This window comes from Cyprinodon variegatus, unplaced genomic scaffold (assembly GCF_000732505.1).
Source record: "Cyprinodon variegatus isolate N-32 unplaced genomic scaffold, C_variegatus-1.0 Scaffold68, whole genome shotgun sequence".
NCBI classification, from domain to species: domain Eukaryota; kingdom Metazoa; phylum Chordata; class Actinopteri; order Cyprinodontiformes; family Cyprinodontidae; genus Cyprinodon; species Cyprinodon variegatus.
Window position 1 is genome coordinate 1,578,187 of NW_015150521.1, and position 21,421 is coordinate 1,599,607.

The 21,421-nt window shown below is 37.6% G+C and overlaps 1 protein-coding gene across 2 annotated transcripts in view; it reads right to left on the minus strand.

Annotated features, from left to right (window-relative positions):
* The window catches only part of col5a3 (collagen, type V, alpha 3), a 57,260-nt gene that overhangs the window by 20,157 nt on the left and 15,682 nt on the right, over window positions 1-21,421 (minus strand). The window contains exons 5-31 of one of the 2 annotated variants that reach the window (XM_015372089.1): window positions 18,027-18,149; window positions 14,672-15,061; window positions 13,874-13,993; window positions 13,684-13,794; window positions 13,530-13,583; window positions 13,376-13,417; window positions 12,775-12,837; window positions 11,447-11,521; window positions 11,216-11,299; window positions 11,053-11,109; window positions 10,746-10,799; window positions 10,575-10,628; window positions 10,433-10,486; window positions 9,891-9,944; window positions 9,646-9,699; window positions 9,072-9,116; window positions 6,040-6,093; window positions 5,879-5,923; window positions 5,622-5,675; window positions 4,792-4,836; window positions 4,393-4,446; window positions 3,789-3,833; window positions 2,352-2,405; window positions 1,069-1,113; window positions 895-948; window positions 666-773; window positions 176-229 (exon numbers count right to left, since the gene is read on the minus strand). In XM_015372089.1, coding sequence (XP_015227575.1) covers window positions 176-229; window positions 666-773; window positions 895-948; window positions 1,069-1,113; window positions 2,352-2,405; window positions 3,789-3,833; window positions 4,393-4,446; window positions 4,792-4,836; window positions 5,622-5,675; window positions 5,879-5,923; window positions 6,040-6,093; window positions 9,072-9,116; window positions 9,646-9,699; window positions 9,891-9,944; window positions 10,433-10,486; window positions 10,575-10,628; window positions 10,746-10,799; window positions 11,053-11,109; window positions 11,216-11,299; window positions 11,447-11,521; window positions 12,775-12,837; window positions 13,376-13,417; window positions 13,530-13,583; window positions 13,684-13,794; window positions 13,874-13,993; window positions 14,672-15,061; window positions 18,027-18,149 — 2,046 coding nt within the window. The remainder of the gene's footprint in view (window positions 1-175; window positions 230-665; window positions 774-894; window positions 949-1,068; window positions 1,114-2,351; window positions 2,406-3,788; window positions 3,834-4,392; window positions 4,447-4,791; window positions 4,837-5,621; window positions 5,676-5,878; window positions 5,924-6,039; window positions 6,094-9,071; window positions 9,117-9,645; window positions 9,700-9,890; window positions 9,945-10,432; window positions 10,487-10,574; window positions 10,629-10,745; window positions 10,800-11,052; window positions 11,110-11,215; window positions 11,300-11,446; window positions 11,522-12,774; window positions 12,838-13,375; window positions 13,418-13,529; window positions 13,584-13,683; window positions 13,795-13,873; window positions 13,994-14,671; window positions 15,062-18,026; window positions 18,150-21,421) is intronic. The other variant, XM_015372090.1, reaches the window with a different exon arrangement.

Genomic DNA, 21,421 nt, shown 5'->3' on the forward strand with positions numbered 1-21,421 from the left:
TGTCTCTAATGAACTATAAATAAAACAGTCTTTCTGAATATGTCATTTATCATACTTTATTTTTAATAAGAAAGAAGGTGGTCCACCAAAGTCACATTTCTAGCAGCCTAAACCTCTGATAAAGAGACATGCGAATATATTCCCCACTGGTAATAGTTCTTTAATGTGGAATCACCTTGGGACCTTGTCGTCCAGGGTAACCCGGCAGGCCAGGAACCCCGAGTTTTCCCTGCAAAAAGGGAAAGACAAGAGGGAGATGAGAGGATTTAAAAAATGTGTTATTCAGCACTTTTGCTTAAGCAGGACGCTACAAATATCCTCCAGACCTGCTAAATATGTGTAAAAAAAAAACTTAAAAAATTCCACCTCTGCAAGAGAAGCACATCCCTATACTACATCGTTTAGAGCAGGGGTCACTAATAGACCTCCATCTGGATCTGGAAGTGATGTCTCATGTGGACCCAAAACTGATACCAAATTCAGAAACAATGAAATAAATGAGTAAATGAGAGAACATCAGAAATCAGATATGGATGTTCACTGAAACAGTTGAAAATATTCTTTGTAGGTGGGTAACTTATGTAGAGGTTTAAAGCTTTGACCTCATATCCAAAGCTCATATAACAAAATTTGGTAACAAATATAAAACTAAACAAATAACATACCTTCTCTCCTGCTATACCAGGGGCTCCTGGATCTCCTAGAGGTCCAGTTTGTCCTTTCGGTCCTTCTGGTCCGTCTTCTCCACGAGGACCAGGAGTGCCAGAATCCCCCTAAAGTTTAAAATTAAAGAAATAGCACGGTATGTTGGTTGATGTTTTTTTTTTTTCCTCTGCAAATAAAAACTGCTGAATAGTATCAACGAATGTCGATACTGTTCAGTATCATTCTCACCCTGTCTCCTTTAACACCCATGTCACCCTTTGCTCCTGGAAAGCCATCTTCTCCCTAAAATTTATCAAGGAGTGGTGACAGCAAATGACTGTTTCTAAATCTTATAGTTGCAATATAGATTAATAAATCAGTTACAAATTGCAGTATAAAAAAACTGTCATCAGCTTCTCTCACCTTTTCCCCCTTGCTCCCCTTTAGACCTCTAACTCCATCTGCTCCCTGTGAAAAGACAAAGAATATGATCAGAATATGTAAACTCATAAAAAAAAGTCTTGGGACCTTTTGTTGGACACACTGTAAACTTGGTTTTCTAATGACATAACACAGGGTTGGCTTCTAATCTTTATTGTTCCTAATATTTTAGTCGAGTAAAGATTCCCCCTGAAAGCCAGGCAGCAGTAGGAATTAAAACAATCAAATACTAAGAAGAAAATAATTTCACTAGTTCCATTCCATTAGACCCCCAGGAACTTAGATTTGGTTGTCTCTCCAAGATCCCTGCTATAAGAAATCCCCTCTAGAACCGGGGACCTGCCGTTTTACCAGTCAGCTGTAAGTAATAGACTCTAACTGTTGGGATCTGGAGGTTTGTCCACTTTCTCCACCAGAGGGCGTACAAAATCTCCTGGAGCCTGAGCCGACCACACCACCTGTCTCCTATCTGCTCATCAGGAGATCTGTATTTAAGGAGGCAGAGGGCTTCACTCCAGTGCCAGAGTGTTTGCCAGTAACGGTTAGCAAGCCTGAGGAAACCTACCTGTCTGTGATCTCTGACTTTTGTGAACCAAACCTGATATCGTTTTCTCCTCTCTGCTTCCCTGGTTGATCCTGCCTGAATACCTGAAACTCTGGAGAGTTTCTCTGCCGGTGATCTGTCTGCTCGTTCTCAGTAGAACTCTGGAGAGCTGTCTCTGTCAAGTATCTGCCTGCCAGCTCTCAGAAGATTACTGGAAGGAAACTCAATCTGTGATCTGCCTGCACTCTGTAAGCTCTGCCTCCGCCTCTGCCCTCAGCCTGCCGACAACCTCTGGACCCTCAAGGTTCCCCCCCTCTGCAGCTCTGCTCCACTCCTGAACAGGTACTGACCTGAACACTCTCAACCTGCAAAACACCTGGACCTCCACTAATCTCTCTGTCCTCCTCAGCAGTGAACCCCCTCGTGACCAGTCAAGCCCCCTCTTGGATCTGATCAAACTGTGTACATTTATTGAACCCCCTCGTGACCAGTCAAGTCCCCTCCTGGATCAGATCAAACTTTGTACATTTATTGTAAATAAATCTTTGAACTTTTATTCTGCCTCCGAGTGTTCTGCATGTGGGTTAGACGCTTTAATCCGAACATGACACTAACAACTTGTGTGTCCTTGTAGACGTGCGGACATATGAAGCAATAGAAAATTTCTAAAGTCAGTAAATATTATTATCATTGTTGTTATTATTATACATTTATGCCTCACCTTAACTCCTCGACTGCCTGGATATCCAATAGGTCCCTGGGCACCCGGTAAACCCTAAAAAAAATTAATATTTAAAAGAAATCCTGTTATGGGTTTAAATATATAAAACATTAAAGGTGCAGTAAGAGATCTTTTCTAACACATTTTTTACCATGTGGCTTAAATATCTCCCCACAGCCCCTTAGCAAGCAGTGAAATAGAAGGTCTGGAAGTAAAAATAAAATAAATGGTCCCCGATACACTGAGAAATCAATGAGCAACCCCAACTAATCACAAAACACGGTCCATTGTACACAATTGGTTACTGACACGTCAATCATGGTCGTCTGCTTGTCCCTCTCCCCAGTGCGCTTACCCTGACACATGAACGAATTGACCCCCAATGCTCATGCAGGATGCCATGGCTGGAAGCTAGCCACTGTTATGCTACGTTCACACCTAAATCAGCAAGAGCAGCAAAAAAGTGCATGCTGCTTCATTTGTTATGCTTGTACAAGTTTACTTCTGATGCACGGCTGAAGTATCTTTGCTAGGGTGACCAGATTTGGGTTTCTGAATAGGAGGACACTGTTTTTCTGGTGTACTGTAGTCAACGAAAATCCCGGTTGCTGCTCTGGCTGTGCGGTGGAAAAATTGGGTCTGATGCATGGGCTGGGCTACCCTATCCTTTCTTTGCCTGTAAGAATGGCAGCTATATTTGCTGTGAGGGTAAAAAGTTTGAATCTATTTTGAAGTGAGAAAGCCCACCTGAACACATCGTCAATGCAGTCAGTTCATCCAGATTACCATCCTGTCATCAACTATTATTTCTGTCACAGCCGCTCAGACTCCCCGTACACTGGCGGTGCACTGTCACTAGGAATCCCATTCAACAGCAGCCTCTGGCCCGGTCGCTTCAGCTGCGGCAAACCGCGAGGAGGCGACCAGTTGGAAGGCGTTTTTCATATAATTAATCCAAACTGCAAGGCACCAGGATAATAAAAGCGAACATGTTTTGCCAGCAGATTTCAGTATTTTAAGGTAATTTAGGCGTTAATAAACTGTTTCAGAGGAGTGAACATAGCCCTCTGCATCATCAGCGCTGCTCCTGCTGCTTCATGTGTTTTGAAGGTGTGGTTTCGAGGGGTAGTCTGAAGGGAGAGGCATGGTTGTGTATGTGCAAAAATATAGCTAAAACCATTTTTTTCAAGATCTCCTACAGCACCTTTAAATGGTGTCACAAAGTCACAGTGTTCCAGTTGTTAGAACATTTTTTTCTTTGAATGGACTAATATTTCTTATAAAAATGAAAACATTAATGAAACACTAGTTGCCCTAATGACAAGCCTTATTGTAAGTTTCAGTCAACCTAAAATTAATGAATAAATTAATGATTCGGTTGCTTTATATCTCTCTACATCACCACAGTAGATGAGCCTCAGACATACTGTTACCCACTTGGATGCCTTTTTCTCCTGGTGGGCCCTCTCTTCCTGGGTGACCCTAAAGCAGAATGATAGATTTTACATTCTGTGAGCACTGGCCTAAATGCATCATTTTATATCTCTGCTTAACAGAATCTTTTGAATGAAACTAACAAATTAGAGGGTGTCAGAGTGAGAAATCATTATGGAGCATCATTGTGTCATAAAGCTCTGCAGGAACAATGCAAAGGGCAATATGTGAAGCTCATACAAATGTGTCTGACTGCAGCGGAAAATTAATTCCTTGTGATGAGAAAAGCCTCCCTGTTAGAAGATCCGTATTCCCTATTCTAAATGTCATGCTACACTGGATCAACTCACAACTTTCGCTACCAAGCAGACAGTTCACGTGTCTTACATTATTTGGTTCATTGCTGCAATAACTAGTAAGCTAAATTGTACAGAGAGATGCTTGGTTTACTGAAAATATGAACACAGAATAGAATTTCTTTCTGTGAAAAAGTGAACTAAACTCATAGTTTGAAGATTGTATTTTATGTTTCCTCAGATTAAGACTTTTTTTTTTTTTTTTATAGAACTCTATGTGCCTTTATATTTGTTCATCAGTGTATACTTACAGGAGGACCATCAACGCCTGGCAGTCCCTGCATGCCCTGTTTACCTTGGGGACCCTGCAAGAAACATAAATAGTGAAGAGTAGTAAACCATTTAACTTTATACTTTAAGGAACAAATTTACCACTAGATAGGTTACATAACATGTTTAAGAGTATATTTTATTTTTTATTTTTGCTTCCAGCTACATGATAGGCCCTGACAGAGGCTTTCTACAACCTTAAATGCTTTTCTCTGTTTGCTGAGTATTGATTTTCTGTCTAGACCTGTCTTTTCAGAATTGTAGCCAGAAGTGGTTGGGTCATACTCTCCTGCTTGGCCTGCCTCCCCTGGGTGTGTAGTGACAGGGGTCAGGGGATCACAGCTTTATTTCTTAAATTGACTTGGAGACATGTTCCCTACCTTTTCTCCTGGCAATCCAATGGGACCCTGAGGACCAGGAAACCCCTGAAGCCAAGCAAAGCATCAATTAGATTAAGTGATAGTTGATTTAGAAATGGTTAGGAGTCAAGATACCGCTTAAATCTTCACAATATAATTTTTCAACTTCCAGAAATGTAAAGTCTTCAGCACACTTCCTTAACAAAAATACACATATATCCCACAAACAATGATTAGTTAGTTTCTGGTATTTGTGTCTGTTACCTATGTATGAAGGACCAACTATGCCATATTTAAAAATAAATAAATGCTCAATAAATAAATAAGCATCAAATTAATTGTCCCCAAAAATACAATGAAAAAATAAATGTAGGTATAAATTAAATTATACAGTGAGACATAAATATATGAATCTCTTTTAATTAGCTTCTTTATTTATTCGCCTTTGTAATAATATTACATTATTTATTTATTGTCCGTTATAATTTTCAACTTCATTTATTTATTACTTATTTTTTTAAGTATTTATTTATGTGCATGATATAATATTTTTGTCTGTTTTTTTCTTCCTTTGTATTTTTTTATCCCGTTTATTTCTTCAAAGCTATTTATTTCTGCTATTGTTTTTACATCTCTGTATGCATTTCTGTCTAACTATGCAAATGAGGAGGGGGTGTGTCTTAGAGGGTCAACTTTATTTATTGAGCATTTATCTATTGATTGATTTCTGTATTTATTTTTAAATATGGCAGAGTTGGTCCCCCATACATATGCTGGCGAACCTTAATAGAATTTACAAAAATGCAAGAGTAGATAAGGTCAGACAGTGATGGAAGGATATTTGCTGGCACCTGAGCTCCTGGGTTTCCTTGTTGGCCTGGGGGCCCTATTTCTCCAGGCGGACCCTGAAAACAGATACAACAATGAACATACTTTCTACACACTTGTTCTTTAGTGGGAGATGTATGAAAATAAAAGCATTTCATTTACATCAATGAATTACACTCTTCATTTGTTTGTAAATATATAAACTGTTTATAATGTCCTTATATGTGATTTCATGTCTAGAGAGGTGACATACAATCTGAAGTGATGAAAAATGACTAACCAGGTTGCCTTTGGATCCTTGCACTCCATCAATTCCACTAATCCCCTGAAAAACAGACACAAATAAAAAATCATACTTGAATTAAAGACACTGATGTTCTAGGTATTATTGTTTTTTTAAAAGATTATTGTTGTCCGTAGTTCTTATATAATGTGACTTACTGGCTGGCCAGGTTGGCCAGGTGGCCCCCTTTGCCCAACAAGACCTCGGGGACCCTGAGGAATTAAAATAACAAATGTTTAGCAGCTAACCTGGATTGTGTGAGTATCCATTCAATTCAGCTCATTTCTATTCATAGAATGCTGCCTTAAGGCACCTTACAGTTCAATTAACTCAAATCATGCAGACATATTGGTTATTATTTTAATCTAACGAAACCCAGCTGTAACCATGGTAACACACTGCCAAACCAGAGCATCAGTCAAGTTTAATTACCAAAAATAAAAGTTTTTAAAAAGCTTTTTATTTTGGTCCTTAAATTCAAAGCTACATGGTTAATTTCTGAAAAAACCATGAAACATTGGTAATTAGTTTTCCATTACGTTCTGCTATTTAGAAATCAGACGCAAAATCCTTATAGACATCTTGCAAAAGCCTTGCAAAATTGATAAGATGTGAAAAACTGCTTCATTTGTATGCATGAACTCACATATTAGCCATGGAGGGAAATAAAGGAGTATATAAAGGTGCAGGGGAAGCTGACGGAAACACGTTTGTGCACATTATATGTTGAGTTCCATAAAGAAGAGTTGTGCTAAACCATAAATCCAAACTGGAGGGGGATGTAGAAAAAGCAAGACATCCACCATGTTTTTCAGTGACTGAACATGTCAGTGTTTTATGTGTCTGCCATAAAGACTGTGCTAGTTGGCATGTGTGCTTGTGTGATATGTTTTTGTCAGCCACCCTCTTTGTAGGCTGGCCAAGCCACCTGTTCCAAAGCCACATCTGTGATCTCCTGGGAAGTGATTGATATGGAAATGTAATCATTCGGGCCAGGATTTTGTCTCTTACCTTGCCGAAACTCTCTTTCCCTTTTGCTCGCTCAATCTATCTCATCTTATTCTCCACGACCAGATTTCTGTCTTGTTTTTGTGTCATGCTGTTCCTCTTTTTCCCATTACTCCCCGTTTCTCTTCATAACAACTAAGAGTATTCCTTTCCAATGTTTTGTGGTTTATCAGACTTTTCCCTCACATGGTACATGGCAGCTCTATTTCCTCAAGCACTGAGAGATCCATTTGGATAGACACAACCCTGCTGAGCTTTAACCTCTCCTACTGAGAGAAAGATAGAGGTGAGTTATAACCAATTAACCAGTTTTCACAGCAGATGCACCAAACAATGGCTGCTTCTACAAAAGAGTTGTGAACTTTTTGTCTGAGGTAGGCTGTTAGTTTTCTGGACTGCTTCCACAAACCAGTGAGAATCTTGGTGACAGATTTTTAATGTAACCTGGAGTGCAAGCCCATTAAAGTGGAAGTTTTTGATAGAAGACTTCAGAGTTGAAAATTGTGGACATATATATTTTTTTCATTGTCTTAGTTTTTGATAAGATGCCCCACCTAAATGAAGTAGAAACATGTCCTGATAAAGATTTGTAAAAAGACAATGTGTTGTTATAAATACCTGGTCATTTCGATATGCAATAATTTGTTGTAGTGCGATAGCAGCAATTTTTTGAGTTTTTTTTTTTTTTTTGCTTTCCCATCCAGTTTAATGTGTGTTGTGCCAAAAAAAAATTAAAAAAATCTTTGGTCACAGTTCATTAATGTTTGTCATAGTTACAGTTGTTATTAGCCAAATGGGCTAGAGCTTTATTACATATTGTTTACGTGACACGTCTGACAAATATTCAGTCACATTTTAACAATTCAACTTTTAACAATTGAAGAGAGATTAAATGAAAACTTCCTCAATAAAACTTTGTAGACACCACAATTAACTTCGAAATGTTAAGAATACATTTTAACAACCTTTCATGCTTACAGGAAGTGTTTATGATTAAGATAACTTGCTAGAGTGAATTTGGGATTCTTGATTTTCTGTTGCTGCAATAAAAGTTACTTGTTAGATTTTTTTGTTTGTGCAAATGTTGTGAGCTTTGCAGACAGCAAAGACTGATTAGTAAAAGATTCTTTACTGAATTTGAACCATAAAAACTTTACCACTCGAGGGGTTTTGAGCATATTTGCAAAGAAAAGAGAAATTTTATGTTTAATGCAATATCTAAATAAATACACATATTTGTACAGTTTTTGCTTCTTTAAAGCTCTGGGTCGGTTGTTCTTTCAGCTCTGCATGTCTTAGAGTCTATGTAATCCAGAAGAAGATTATTAGATTACTCAATTAGTTAACGATTATTTTAATAATCACAATTAATCTGATTATTTATTTTTATTCCTATTATTAAAAAAAAAACATAAATGGTTGTTTAATAATATTAATAGAAGAAAACATAAATCAAACCAACCTGGACATACCCATAGCAACTGCAAAACTGGCTAAACTGAGAATTAACACCTGAAAAACAGTTTGCTAGCCTCTTACGATACTATCAGACACCAAATCTGATTATTACCAAGCATGTACAATAAAAAGTCTCTTAGAACCATTCATTTAACATGAAGTATGTGAAAAGATCTGAAATAGCAACACATGAAAAGTCAGGCACAGATTAAGATCAAAGTGATATATCTCCGTCAGAAATATGCCACTTTAGATGTTTTGGGACACCAGTAAATCACACAAGAGCCCTTAAACACAAATGGAGAACATAAGAACAGTGGAAAATCGTCTAAAAAGTAAATGGCTATCCATGGCAACAACTAAAGCACCTCAGACATGGCTTGACTTAGTTAAGAGCAGAAATTGCACTAATGGATACATCCCATGGATATAAAACACTCATTGCCATATATTTCCTCTTAACAAATGATGTGATATTCTTAAAACTGCTTTCTGTTTCAGGTTATATTTATTTTTATATTAACTTTAGTTTGCTAAACTAAAACATTTAAATCTTACAAAAAACAAAAACTGATGGAAAATAAAAATGCTTTTTGAAAAAAATAAATATTTTCCTTTATATTTTTTTATATTTTCCTGTCAACAGTTAATATTCAGAGTATGTTGCAGATGAACTGTCTACATGTGTAGAGTCAAAATAAATGTTCTTATTCTGAATACTTACTGGTTCACCTGGTTGACCTCTTGGCCCCACAGGTCCATCAGAACCCTATAATAAAAAGAAACAAAAATGATTAGATCATTTGCAACATGAAAATGATCTAAAACTCTTGTAGATTGTGAAGATCTATATCAAGGAAAACAGTTCATTAGAAAAATTTGCTGTCTGACAGATAACAGTCTTCGAGCAAAGACTATCCGTCTTCTCAATCTTCTCAGCCTTCATCACAGATTGGCACTGTGCTGACCGAGCGGCTAGCTTTCATATCAGCGATGCGGCAGTCGGCTTTTATGTGTTTTGCAAACCTTTGTGCTGAATGAACTCCAGCCAGCACAGCAGAATTAATAATGCAGGAGTTTATGAGTATATTTAATCAAAGCCTTCTTAGACGTGTGATGGCTTTCCGTCTAAATGGCTTGAAATTTATTTATTGATCTAAAAATGGTTTTTCTATCTTAATGTTATCATAAAAAACAAAAACAAAAAAAATATTTTTAAACATGCTTGAGGTTGGGTTTTTCATTTTCAGGTTGTGTTGTTCATTGTAGTTATATTTTCAAAAGAATAGTGCTCTCACCTTCTCTCCTGGCTCTCCAACAGGCCCAGGAGGACCAGACCGTCCTCTGTCCCCCTAAAACATAAAAGCATTAGATTATGTTAAAGCTGCTATAGCAGGGAGATATTATATTTTTCTTTTAGTGTGGACTGTCTTAAAAAAGCCATCATAATCATTAGATTCATAAGGTTTTAATGCATGCTAACATCTGAGAGGCTAAATTAAAACAGCCACAATGTCAGATTACCACAAAAAAAAAAACTCACCATGTGTCCCTTGTTTCCTGGGAGGCCTGGCAGGCCATCAAAACCCCTGTCACCCTGAGATGTTAAAGAGAAACAAGTGCATTAAACTCTGGAAAACACACACACACACACACACACAAACTCACGCAGTAATGTGTAAACATTAGCAGCATTATCTTTAAAGTCTCCCCTGGCAGACCTTTCCATCTGCTTGTGTGTCAAAGAGGGAGAGTGAGCTTTCAGATTAGCTGTAGGTCAGCTAAAGTGCTGCTTTGACTGATAAAGACCCAGTTCGGGATCAAGGAAGCTGATTTATTCACTAAGCTCTTCCTGCAGCTGTTATGTTTTAGCTGATTTTCAAAACATATAATAGGCTTGGGGCTGGCCAGCACTTATTTACATGCTTACACTCCCAATAACACAAGTGGAGGTGGTGTGGTATTGTTAGAACACCTTACTGCATAAAATGTATGATAATTTATTATCATTGAAAGAAACGAGTCAGATGATTGTGCACCTTACCCAAACTTTATTTGCTGTTTATGCCATGTGGTAAACTTTACCTTTACACCTGTTTCACCTGGAGCTCCACGGCCTCCATCAACACCTGCACGTCCCTGTAAGATATTCAATCCGATCAGGTTTGGTTTTACTCTACATTTGGTACTGTATGTTTTTAACACAGAGGTACCCTAGAAAACTTACCCTCTTGCCTGGCTTTCCATTCATTCCAGGGGGTCCTGGAAATCCACGGGGTCCCTATGTAAAGATGGAAATTGGAAAAGATGCCAAAAAGAGAGTCAAGAACAAAAGTAGATCAATATTCTGACAGGGATGACGTAACAGAAGCTCAGAGAGATGTAGAGATAATATTACAGAGGGGCCGTTGTCTCCTTGGTCTCCTTTGAGCCCAGGTGGACCTGGAAGACCCTATGAATGAAACATAAATGTTATTTTATTTGACAGAGTAGACAATACTATCAAAACACATGCAAACCCTTATAGAACTTCTTGAGTTTTCTTATGAAAGTGTTTGCTATACAAAGAGAAACAAGCAGTCTGCATGCATGTAAATGAGGTAAGAGAGACCATGAAACAAAAACAAAAAGTGTCTTAATTTTGACATTAAAATCCTCAAAATGGATTTACATTTGGTCTGAATCAGAGTAGTTACAATACTCACCACTGGGCCTGGTCGTCCTGTAAGGCCTAATGGACCAGGAGGGCCCTGAAGTGACAGCTGAAGAAAAATCATAATCATTTATATTCATGTTATATTAAATCAAACTGAGTACATAAAGTTTCATTTAATGTTATCATTCCTGATGTTCTGCTATGAGGCAAACCTTGGTCTGTTGCAGGATTGCTTGTGCTTGTGCTTGTTGGGGAGACACCACTGGCCCTTTCTGTGAATCGCCTCCAAACTGGAACTGTTGACAGGGAAAGAAGAGGTAGTCCCAATGCTCAATTCCCTCATGTAAATGGACTTCAGTCACACAGCCCCCCCTTGTGGTCCTGACAACACAAAACAGATGAGTGTGTATTCCTGGGCATATTGGTGTGTTATGAGGTCTTACTGGTAGCATGAGCAGGGTTCCTGGAGGACCTGGGATCCCATCAGCCCCAGGAAGACCAGGCCTCCCTTGGGGACCCTAAAGCAAGAGGAAAGAAAAGGGCAAAAGGATCAGCAACTGAGTCCCCTCTTGTGGGAAACCTAATATCTTCTGAAAACAGAAAGAAATACTGATGTGATAAGAATGTGATATGATTTTTTTTGAGGAAATGCTTTTCTAAGATTAGGGGTAGAATTTGGTGAATAGTGTGTACAGTTAGGATAAATCTTCAGGAAATGAATTTAGGAACATGGTTGAAGAAGAGTTCACTTAAGCAGATGTTTTGTCCCATCTGCCAATCCAGATCTGAACAGCCTAACTCTCAGGGACTGCTTGTTGATATTCATGCATAGGAGTTGGTGAGGAAGATGATGAAAATAATGTTATGTATTTTGGCCCAGTTTTTTCTCTGTTTCAGGTTTTGCATGGCAAGCAAAGTCTAAGACTTCTAAGAAAAGTCCCTTGACCTCTAAAGTGACAGAGCTCGCTAATGTGTGCATTTGTCACATTTTCATCTTAATTTTACATCTAAACTGATAGATTTGTAAGCATTACATGAACTCCATCTCCCCTATTGAACCACCACCTTTAAGTAACCCTAAAGGCTGTAGAGTCTGAGGCTTTAACCCTTGGCAGGCTCATCCATTGGCCTTAAGAGAGGAGTGAAACCAGCAACAAGTCAAAGATTACTACAGCTCAGGAAGGCAACGGGGTAACCACTAAGGTCAGGTGCAGTGTGACGGGTGAAATGGGAGGACCTGGGTATGCATGTGATTTAGTGTCTTAGTTTGGATTATTGGTTGAGGTATGTCACTTTACTTGCTTAATAGGAGCTGGAGTAGGTGTATCAGATTGATTATCACCACCTGATTAAAGTTGGACTATTGGGCTATTGAACCCACCCCCTGGATAAGGACTAACGAGGGTTGATAAGGGAAATAAAACTCAGACATAGTTCTCCCCAATAAAATATAGGCTTTTTATGGATTTGAGTTGGAAGCAAATAGTTTCTGACTTGTCTGTGCTTATGTACTAAAGCTGAAGTTCAGACTATTGGAGTTTCTGGCTGTTGTGGTATGTTGTGCAACTGGGCATTTAAATACTTATGTGGGCAATGGTGGTGTTACCTGTGCAATATTTATTTATTTATTTTCAGAGTTTTTTTATTTGTCAGAGTTTTACATTACACGTCTATTTATTCCCTTAGATAAAATGCACATCTCAGGACTCAAATCACAGGAAATATCAGGGTCCAGTCTCTGATTTGGTGCTGAGCTGCGTTCCACACTCACCACATCACCAGTATCTCCCCTGGGTCCTGGAGGGCCTATTGGTCCAGCTGGCCCGGGAAGTCCCTGTAAAAATAAAAATGTACTTTGAATGAAAACACGGATAGTGAAAACTTTACTTCTACAACATGTATTGTCAGGTCTTTCAAAAAGCTTTACAATAGTTTGTTACGTTCTCCTTGCTAGCTTGTAATGATGCATTAAGGTCCTCATGATCTGTGCACAAATAAGGGTCTATTTAAAACGTAACTTATTCCAGAAATTGAAAGAAATGAAATTGTATGTGTGCATGTACTGCAGAGTACATGGACCCATTTCTCAGGAGGTTTGCATTACTGTTTTTAAATCATTTATGTTTGTATAAAATTATCCCATAATTAAATCTTAAGCTTTCAGTAAGTCTAAGGCATAATTATTTAAATAGGGTTTAAAAGTGAAATATTTTTGCACTATGTGTAATGAGTCTGTACAATATATTAATTTAACACAAAGAAAACTCTTAATGATATTCTCATTTTCTGACAAACATTTTTATATATGGTAGTTTGATCCATGCATGAATTATCATAAATTTTGATCCATGTGTTTAATATTAGTAGCTTACTTCTTGCCCGGGCGGGCCTGGGGGTCCTTCCACTAATAAACCCTGGAAACAAATACAAACAGTGTTTAATTTAGATGCAGAGAATATAAATTCCTTCCCCTGCATACAGAAGTCTGACTGCTATAATGATAATTAGAGTTCTTAAGCACCACACCGGTTCTATAATAGCTGGTTCTCCCTTTTGGCCTTTCTCTGCTCTGAGAATGGCCTGTAGTGGAGAAAAGGAAAAAAAAATAGTATTAAATCTCAGAAATAGCTTTAAGAAAGGAAGAAACAACACAACTTCCCAAGTACAACAGCAGATTTACCTTAACATCCAATGTCTTAGCTCTTTCTCTCTCTGCAAAGTCAAAGTCATCCTCATATATTTCATATTCTTCATAATGTGTTTCATTTAAAAAGTCTTCATATTCAAGGTTCTGTAGAAATATAAGAAACTTGTTAGTGAAAGGATTCCCCAGTGTTTTGTTTGATTACATTTTATTTGACTTATCCTACCTCATAATTGGTAGAATTTGGACCCACAGTTACTGTAGAAACAGAGAGATCTTCATTCAAGTCCTCATAAAAGTCATCTTCATAACTCACCACCAGTGGTGTGTTCACTGGCGTGGTTTCCTGCCGGCCAACAGTTTTAAGTGAGTCATCATGAACGCAAACCAGAGAGCAATAAGACTACCCTGAGGGAAAAAGTGCTTCCCTGTCAAAGCACATTTTTAAGAAAAATAAATGTTAGTGCAGTTAATTACGATTAACATGAATGCAGAAGGGAAATTAGCCGATAGTTTAGATCAGTTTTGTTTAACAAGGTGAAAGAGACTGACAAACAACAGTGTGAGCAGGACAAATTTATTATCTTGACAAACTGCCACATGACAAACACAGAGAAGTCATACAAATGATATATATTTTTATTTGCAGGAGAAGATAAAAACTGGTAGCTTCATTATGAGACGTTGGGAAATATCCTTAATTAGCAGCAATCCAAGCACAGGCTATGCAGTTTAAGTGAACCTGAAAGCAAATAATTACTGAGAAGCCTTTTCGATTTGCATCTGCATTTTTTAAAGTTTACAATAAGACATGTAGTTAAAATTAATATTTATTTTGTTAATTAGAATGCAGTGTTCAAATCTTCTTTATGAAAATGAGGATTAGGTGATGATTATGAAGGCATTGGTTAGTTGTGATAAGTAACTAGGGTGGTAAGAAGAGGAAGAGGTGCCCACTATGGTTAGAACTACAAAGGATGGGAAGGGTTTAGTGTGGATCACATCTACTGATAAATTTGACTACCTCCTTGGTAACCTTTGATACAGGCAGTGTACTGGACAACTTGGTGGGAGCCTCAGAGGTGAAGTCAGATTTATATGTAGGCATCACCATTGTGGTCTTGTCAACCACGTCAGTTGGAAGAACAGTTTCAAGGTCGCTCTGGCTTTGGGGTAATTTTGTTGGCTGCAAAAGTTCCTGTAACTGAAACTCGGGCAGTGGTGTAGTTGCTCGATAGAGGCCTTCTTCTAGACTCTCCGCTTCATGCTTCTTCTTTCTGGAACCCTTCTTGCCCTTTCCCTTGCCTTTGCGTTTTCCTTTAGAGCCTTTGTCCCTCTTCTTTTTGTCTTTCTTCCCTCTCCTTCCCTTTTTAGAGGATTTTTTTGATTCACCCGGATGGTTATTTTGCATCGACTCAATTTTGAAATGAAAATCAGAGGCAAAAATGGAAGAAGGAGAAACAAAAACAAATAGAGCTGTGAATAAAAACACAATTTTTTAAATAGGCAAAGCATGATGGCCTAGATACACGACTTCAATGTCCCCAATTATAATTAACCCTTCCTCTTAAAAGAATGAGAAAGAAAATCTCACTCTCGTAAGATATGCTTATATCATAAAATAGTAAAGACAATGGATATAATTCATATGCATTGTCTTTTAAAATTATGAATTTTTTCCACATTATGACCAGAAACTCAGTTGAACTGTACATTATCTGGGACTTTTCGATAAACTAGCAAAACAAATGTTCATTATTTTTCAACTTTTCTTCACAACTTAAAATCAGAAAAGAATGACATCCTTATGTGTTTAGCTTGCTTTTTACCTCGATACCCATAAATAAAAGCCGGTGGAATAAATTGCCTACAACCTCACCTATTAGTGAGAAATGCCCATCTGTGTAATTTCATCTAAATAAATGCAGGTGTTCAACGAAAGCCATAAAGCTTTTTTGGAGAATGGACCAAACAAAATGGTCATGAATGTGTAGGAGGGTAAATCGGGTTGGGTTATTAAACAATACCAAAAGCTTTAGGCATCTCATGCAGCTCTGTTCATTTTATCATCAGTTTATCATCTGGAAATGAAAAAACATATGGAACAACTGCAAACTTGCAGACAATAACTCCCCCAGTAAACTGACAGCCAGGGGTAGGAGAGCATCAAGCCAGAGTAACTCTTAAAGAGCTGCTGATATTTAAAGTTCAGCTAGAAGAATCTGTTGGTAGAAAAACTAGCCTATCAGCCATGAACTCCACAAATCTGACCTTTATGAGGAGTTGCATGAAAGAAGGCAAAAATACGCCCTGATTGCAGCTTGCCATAAGACATACAGGGAAAGCACCCAACAATTAGAAGAAAGTACACTCATAAAAATAGGCTACATTTGTTTAATCTCCATTAAATAGCTTTTTGTGGTAGGCACCATCATTCTCATTGTAAAACATGATTGTAGCAACATAATTCTGTGGGAAGGAATTCTTTATTAGGGATAGTGTAAGCTGGTTATAGTTTATGGGAAGATCGACGGAGCAAACAATTCAAGAAAAAAAAATATTGGACTCTGCAAATTATTTGTGATAGGGGTGAAGATTCTTCTCCTTCCAATAAATAGTATAATTTCTTAGACTCAGCGTTCTGCCCTCTATTTTTGGTTGCTTTTTACTTTCAATGTAATTTTGTGTTTTTGTAGTTATTTTCTTGGAGTGTTGTGTTTTTGTGTTGCTCTCTGTTGCCCCCTTGTGCCAGATTCCTTTCCCCTTGGCTCCTTTCTAGCTGCTTCTGCTCACACCTGCTCCCAATTAACTGATTACGCCACCCTTGATTCTCTCTCCCATATATTGTCCTCCTCTGCAGTTCATCAGTGCTGGTTTCTCTTCATTGCTTGCTCCCTGTGTGTTCCTGGATTTGTGTTTCCATTGCCATCAGAATTTAAATTAAATCTGCAAGAACTGATTTCTGCCTCTTCATCTCTACAATTGGGTCCTCGCCTAAATTCCACCAAACCTGGCACTTAGTTTTGAAAGCTTAATCATGTTTGAGAATGGTCTAATGTTAGCCTAGAACTAAATCCACATGAAAATATGGGACAAAAATTAAAAATCTATGTTGACAGATGCTTTCTTCTCATCTGACTAAGCCTGAGCTATGTTAAAAAAGAAAGTGAAAACTGTCAGTCTCTAGATGTATAAAGCAATAAAAAGTTTCACTGGGAATAGAAGCAAAACACAATTCTGCAAACAACTAAACAAATGTCAAATTTAAACAGCTGTCTATTTTTTACCCCAAGTTTAAACACCTCCCCTCCTTTTGTTGGTCTAGTACCAAACATTAAAGGCCTTGTGTATGATCCAACAAATATTAAAACTATTACTGTTCCCCCATAAATAAGTCCCCTCCATGAGAGATGTAGACTGTAATGCACTCCTTTGCCTGAATATGTTGCTACAAGGCAAAACATGATTTCGATCCACTTGCAAATATGGTCAGTGAGTTTGACGGGAAGTGGGTCAGTCTGGTGAAAGATGTGGAAATGCTCTGGATTAAGAGCTTTGCATTCAACTGTATTAATATAAAAGTCAGCTGCGTCAATACCAAGATGGCCTCATACTTCATTCTTTCATCAATGACCAGCTGCATGGTGTACTGTTCATTTATTTCACTATTTCCATCAACAAGACATTGACTCAGTTAGAACTGTGGCTCCTGTGACCCGTCCGTGTATACAGCTGTGTCTTCTCTCCTTATCTCTTTCATTCATCAAAAGAAATTTTATATAATCATCTTTATCCTTGATAAAATCATTTTCATACGTGCCTCAAGGAAGGAATAAGCTGTTAAGTCAAAGCTTCTGGCTTACTCTATAGATGTGTGTGTGGATGTGTGTTCTTTTTGGCTTATCTTCTCTGTTTTACTTCCACGGTGTGAGAGTGTGAGCTGCCAAATGAGCACCTGATATTAGAAATGCTTCCATGCTGGCTGCATATCAAAACAAGCTTCAACAGCTTGCTTATTCCCTCTCAATCTCAACACTGTCTCTTTGTGGACACACGTTGCAGCTCATAACAGTGTGTATTGGTAACGTAACATTTAGTTAAGTAGCTTCATGGGATTCCTGAAACTCATGGGACTTACTGAACCCCCTTAAATAGTCGTAATCACTAGGATTCAATAAACAGAGGCTAGAAGGGTTACCTAATTCATGTTATACAAATTATGACCTGCAAACATAGAATCAACCAAGCTGACAAAAATTTAAGTTATGACAAAAGTAAAACACAGACTTTGAATAATTTACTGACATGTACTGGAATGCATAAACAATAACAGCACTGTTTTATCTAATAAGCATTTCCTGAGTCCTTCCAGTACTGACCTCCTGTTGGTCCAGAGTATGATTGTTGTACGGCAAAGCAAAGTCACAATCAGGCATGAAGTTTACACAGTAGTTGGCAGCAACCTGAGGGTCATCCACAATCATCAGTTGCTGAATATCTCCCTGAAATTAAAAAATAAAATAAAAAAACAGGGAAGAATATAAAAAAATAATAATGAAAACAGAGATAAGAGACATTTCAGAAGAGAAAATTGAATTGAAAATTGAATCATAAGACTGAGGAGCCAGATGTATATCAAAATGTAAGATTAATTAAAGTGATCATGCAGATACAGACAATTGCATACAGTACTCCTAGAACAACAGGAGGGCATTCTTTTTTTATAAGAAACAGTCACAAAGCTTTTTCTTGCCCAATTGTCAGGACCTTTAATTTCCCATTCCACCCTCCAGGCACCGCCAGAGCATATTTACAAACATGAACAGAGACAGCACTGCTGCACCCTGCAGCTTTGAGCCCACGGGCTTGTCTCACATTAGCATCTGCATCAACATCTCCCCATAACATTACAGAATATTCATTGGCTTTTAGAAGACTAGAGGAACTTTTGATGCACGCTGTGAAAGAAGATTAGGATGCATATCAAAGAATAATTGATCAATGAAAACACTAAACCCAATTCTCCATGCAGCAATGTTCAAATAAATACTTACTTACAGCTAAAAGCACATGTTTGTTTTATTTCTATCTTTTATTGTTTTGCTGTTGTATTTTTTGTCTTGCTGAAATGTTTCAAGTCATCAAACAAATCTTAAAGAGTCAATAAAGAAATTACAATTACAATATACAAAACACATACCCACCCACCCCAGTCAAGGCAAGAGGGATGATGTAGTGCAGCTAAGTTCAAGTTGTGCTAATACTGTTGAGGAAAGCAAAGGCTTCTTATGTTCTTCCATGTTTGTGGGTTGCTGCTCTTTTTACCAAATAAAATACTGAATGTTGTGCTCCCTTTTGGTAACTCTTGCAACTCTCATATGATTGGTTTAGGACAAAAGGAAGCAAATATGGGCTGTGCACTGTCCTAAATTTTTTCCAGACCATAAACTTTAAGGTTTGAAAGGAGAAAAAGATAAAGAGGTTTTTTTATGGATAGGACCGATTTAGAAAAAGCAGAGAAATGCATAAATATAAAGTTGTATTGCTATCACTAGTGTTCACCTTTTTCAAGCTCATGAAATATGAATGTAGACGTTGGTTAAAAGATCTCAAAAACCAAAACACAAGACCCAGATCTAAAGAAATTTTAGACCTGATAACAGACTCATTGATATTAATCCATCTGTAAAGGGGTAAAAAAGTATTTTCAATACTTAAGAATGAACCAGCCTCATGTCCATTGTTCATAAATAGAAAAAAAACCTAAGAGTCTTGCATCCAACCAGGATTGACCAGGTGACCTGAATTACCACAAACCTACATTGATAGCTCAACCAAGAGGTCACAAAATAAGCAAGAATAAGACCACAATAAAGGTGTCACTTCTGTTAATTAAGATTTATAGAAAGATGAGTTGGCTAGACTGGCATCCCCTTCATTTGTCAAAAAGCATTTTGACAATCTCCAAAATATTAGGAAATAAGTTAATAGACTGACACAATAATATTTGGACCTTTTGAGAGCTGTGCATCCTGTAATATCAATCATAAAATAACACAGGCTTTTAAAAATTAACATTAAACCATTGCTAGTGTAATAGTTTGTGGTTCCTTTGCTCTTGCACAACCTCAAAAAACAGATTAAATGTTTCAACACCAAGATTGGCAAAACCAGATATCAGGAGTATGGGCCAATACTTTTTTCAGAAGTTGGTTTGGAAGACTAAAGTTAAGCCATTTTTTGAAGCTTCTTTTATTTTTTATGCATTCATGCAGATTAACTTTGTTAGATATACAAATTTTACGGCTTTCAACCTTTAAGTGTGACAACAACATAAAACATGAGAAATGAGATGAAATATAAAAAGAAAAAGGGGTCACATTGCATCCTGATTGGCAAAGTCAGGAAGAGGTCCCATTTGTAAACATATTGAAATGGTGAAATATTACAGTGGAACAGCTGGCAGCCATTTAGGATAAATTGTGTTTGATTAACAGCTTGATGTTGTTCTTATTAAATTCTCATTCTAATCTCTTTAACTGGATTTAGCAGCCACAGGTCAAATAAATCTTAAGGAATCAGCTTGCTGTTCCATATATTCCCCAACACCTCAAGTCAGGCTTCCTCTGCAGAACATGACCAAGTGTAAACCGCAAAGCAAAAAGATAAACCCAAGATTGAAAGTTCAAACTGCATTTTATGCTTTCAAAACATCAAACATAACTAGAGTACTTATCCAATTATCCTTCCTGTTTTGGCCACAGGCCAGAGTCAAGCAAATTAAATGATTGTACTCTGAGGTGAGAGGCGAAGATGAAAGAAAAGCAAATGGGAGCTAATCCAATCATAATTTAAAATCAAAAGGGAATTCACATCTGCACTTTTCTTGTGCTTTTCACCCCTCCTGAGGAGTACAACTTATAAAACTAATGTTCATGTTTGCACAAAGGCGAAAATATCTTAAGTGCAACAAATAAATAAAAAATTATCTGAATCAACAAACTTCTTCATTTATACATACTTATCTTGCAAATACTCATTTCTTTTTTCTGTTGGCTTCTTTCTAGCTTGCAGTAATTTTCACCCATTTCACAAAAAACTGAACTTTGAATAAAGAGGCACATACCCCACTTACATGGCCTCATCTTTTTTACTGTGAGTAGATGTGAAACAACAACAGTTACATTTTGCACAGCAACTTTAAATCTGACCCCTAATTCTAAAAGGAAAACATCCAATTTATTACACATTGATGTGGTCTGTAACAGTAGTTCCAACACACTAAACGAGTTATGGTTGGCAGTAATCCTTATGCTGATTGAGAATGAAAAGCTCAATATAAAGTAAGCTTTCAATCTAGGTTCGGATCTTATCTAAGTAGTCCAATTATTGGTTCATCACAAGACCAAGCTGATGTTTACTTTCCTGCAACTCTAAGCAAGAGTTCTGGGTTTCTGTGACCATTTGTAGTCAATCTGGAAGAAATAAGCATATTAGTGGCTGACCACAGTCCCGTTGCTCCCACGCTAAGGTCCCATGATGGGAGAACTGGGCTGTAATATTGGCCACCTCCCCAGAAACAGGGCCTGGGAACAGAGGCCTTGAGGTCAGCCTGCTTAACTTCTCTCCCTGTGGTACCAACCTTACCCAATATGTAGAATGCTAATATTCTATATATGAAACTAAAAGATTAACCTACTTAAACTAAAAACACAAAAAAAGCAGTCCAAAACATAAAAAACAAACTTTTTTTTTCTTGAAAATATGACCTCAG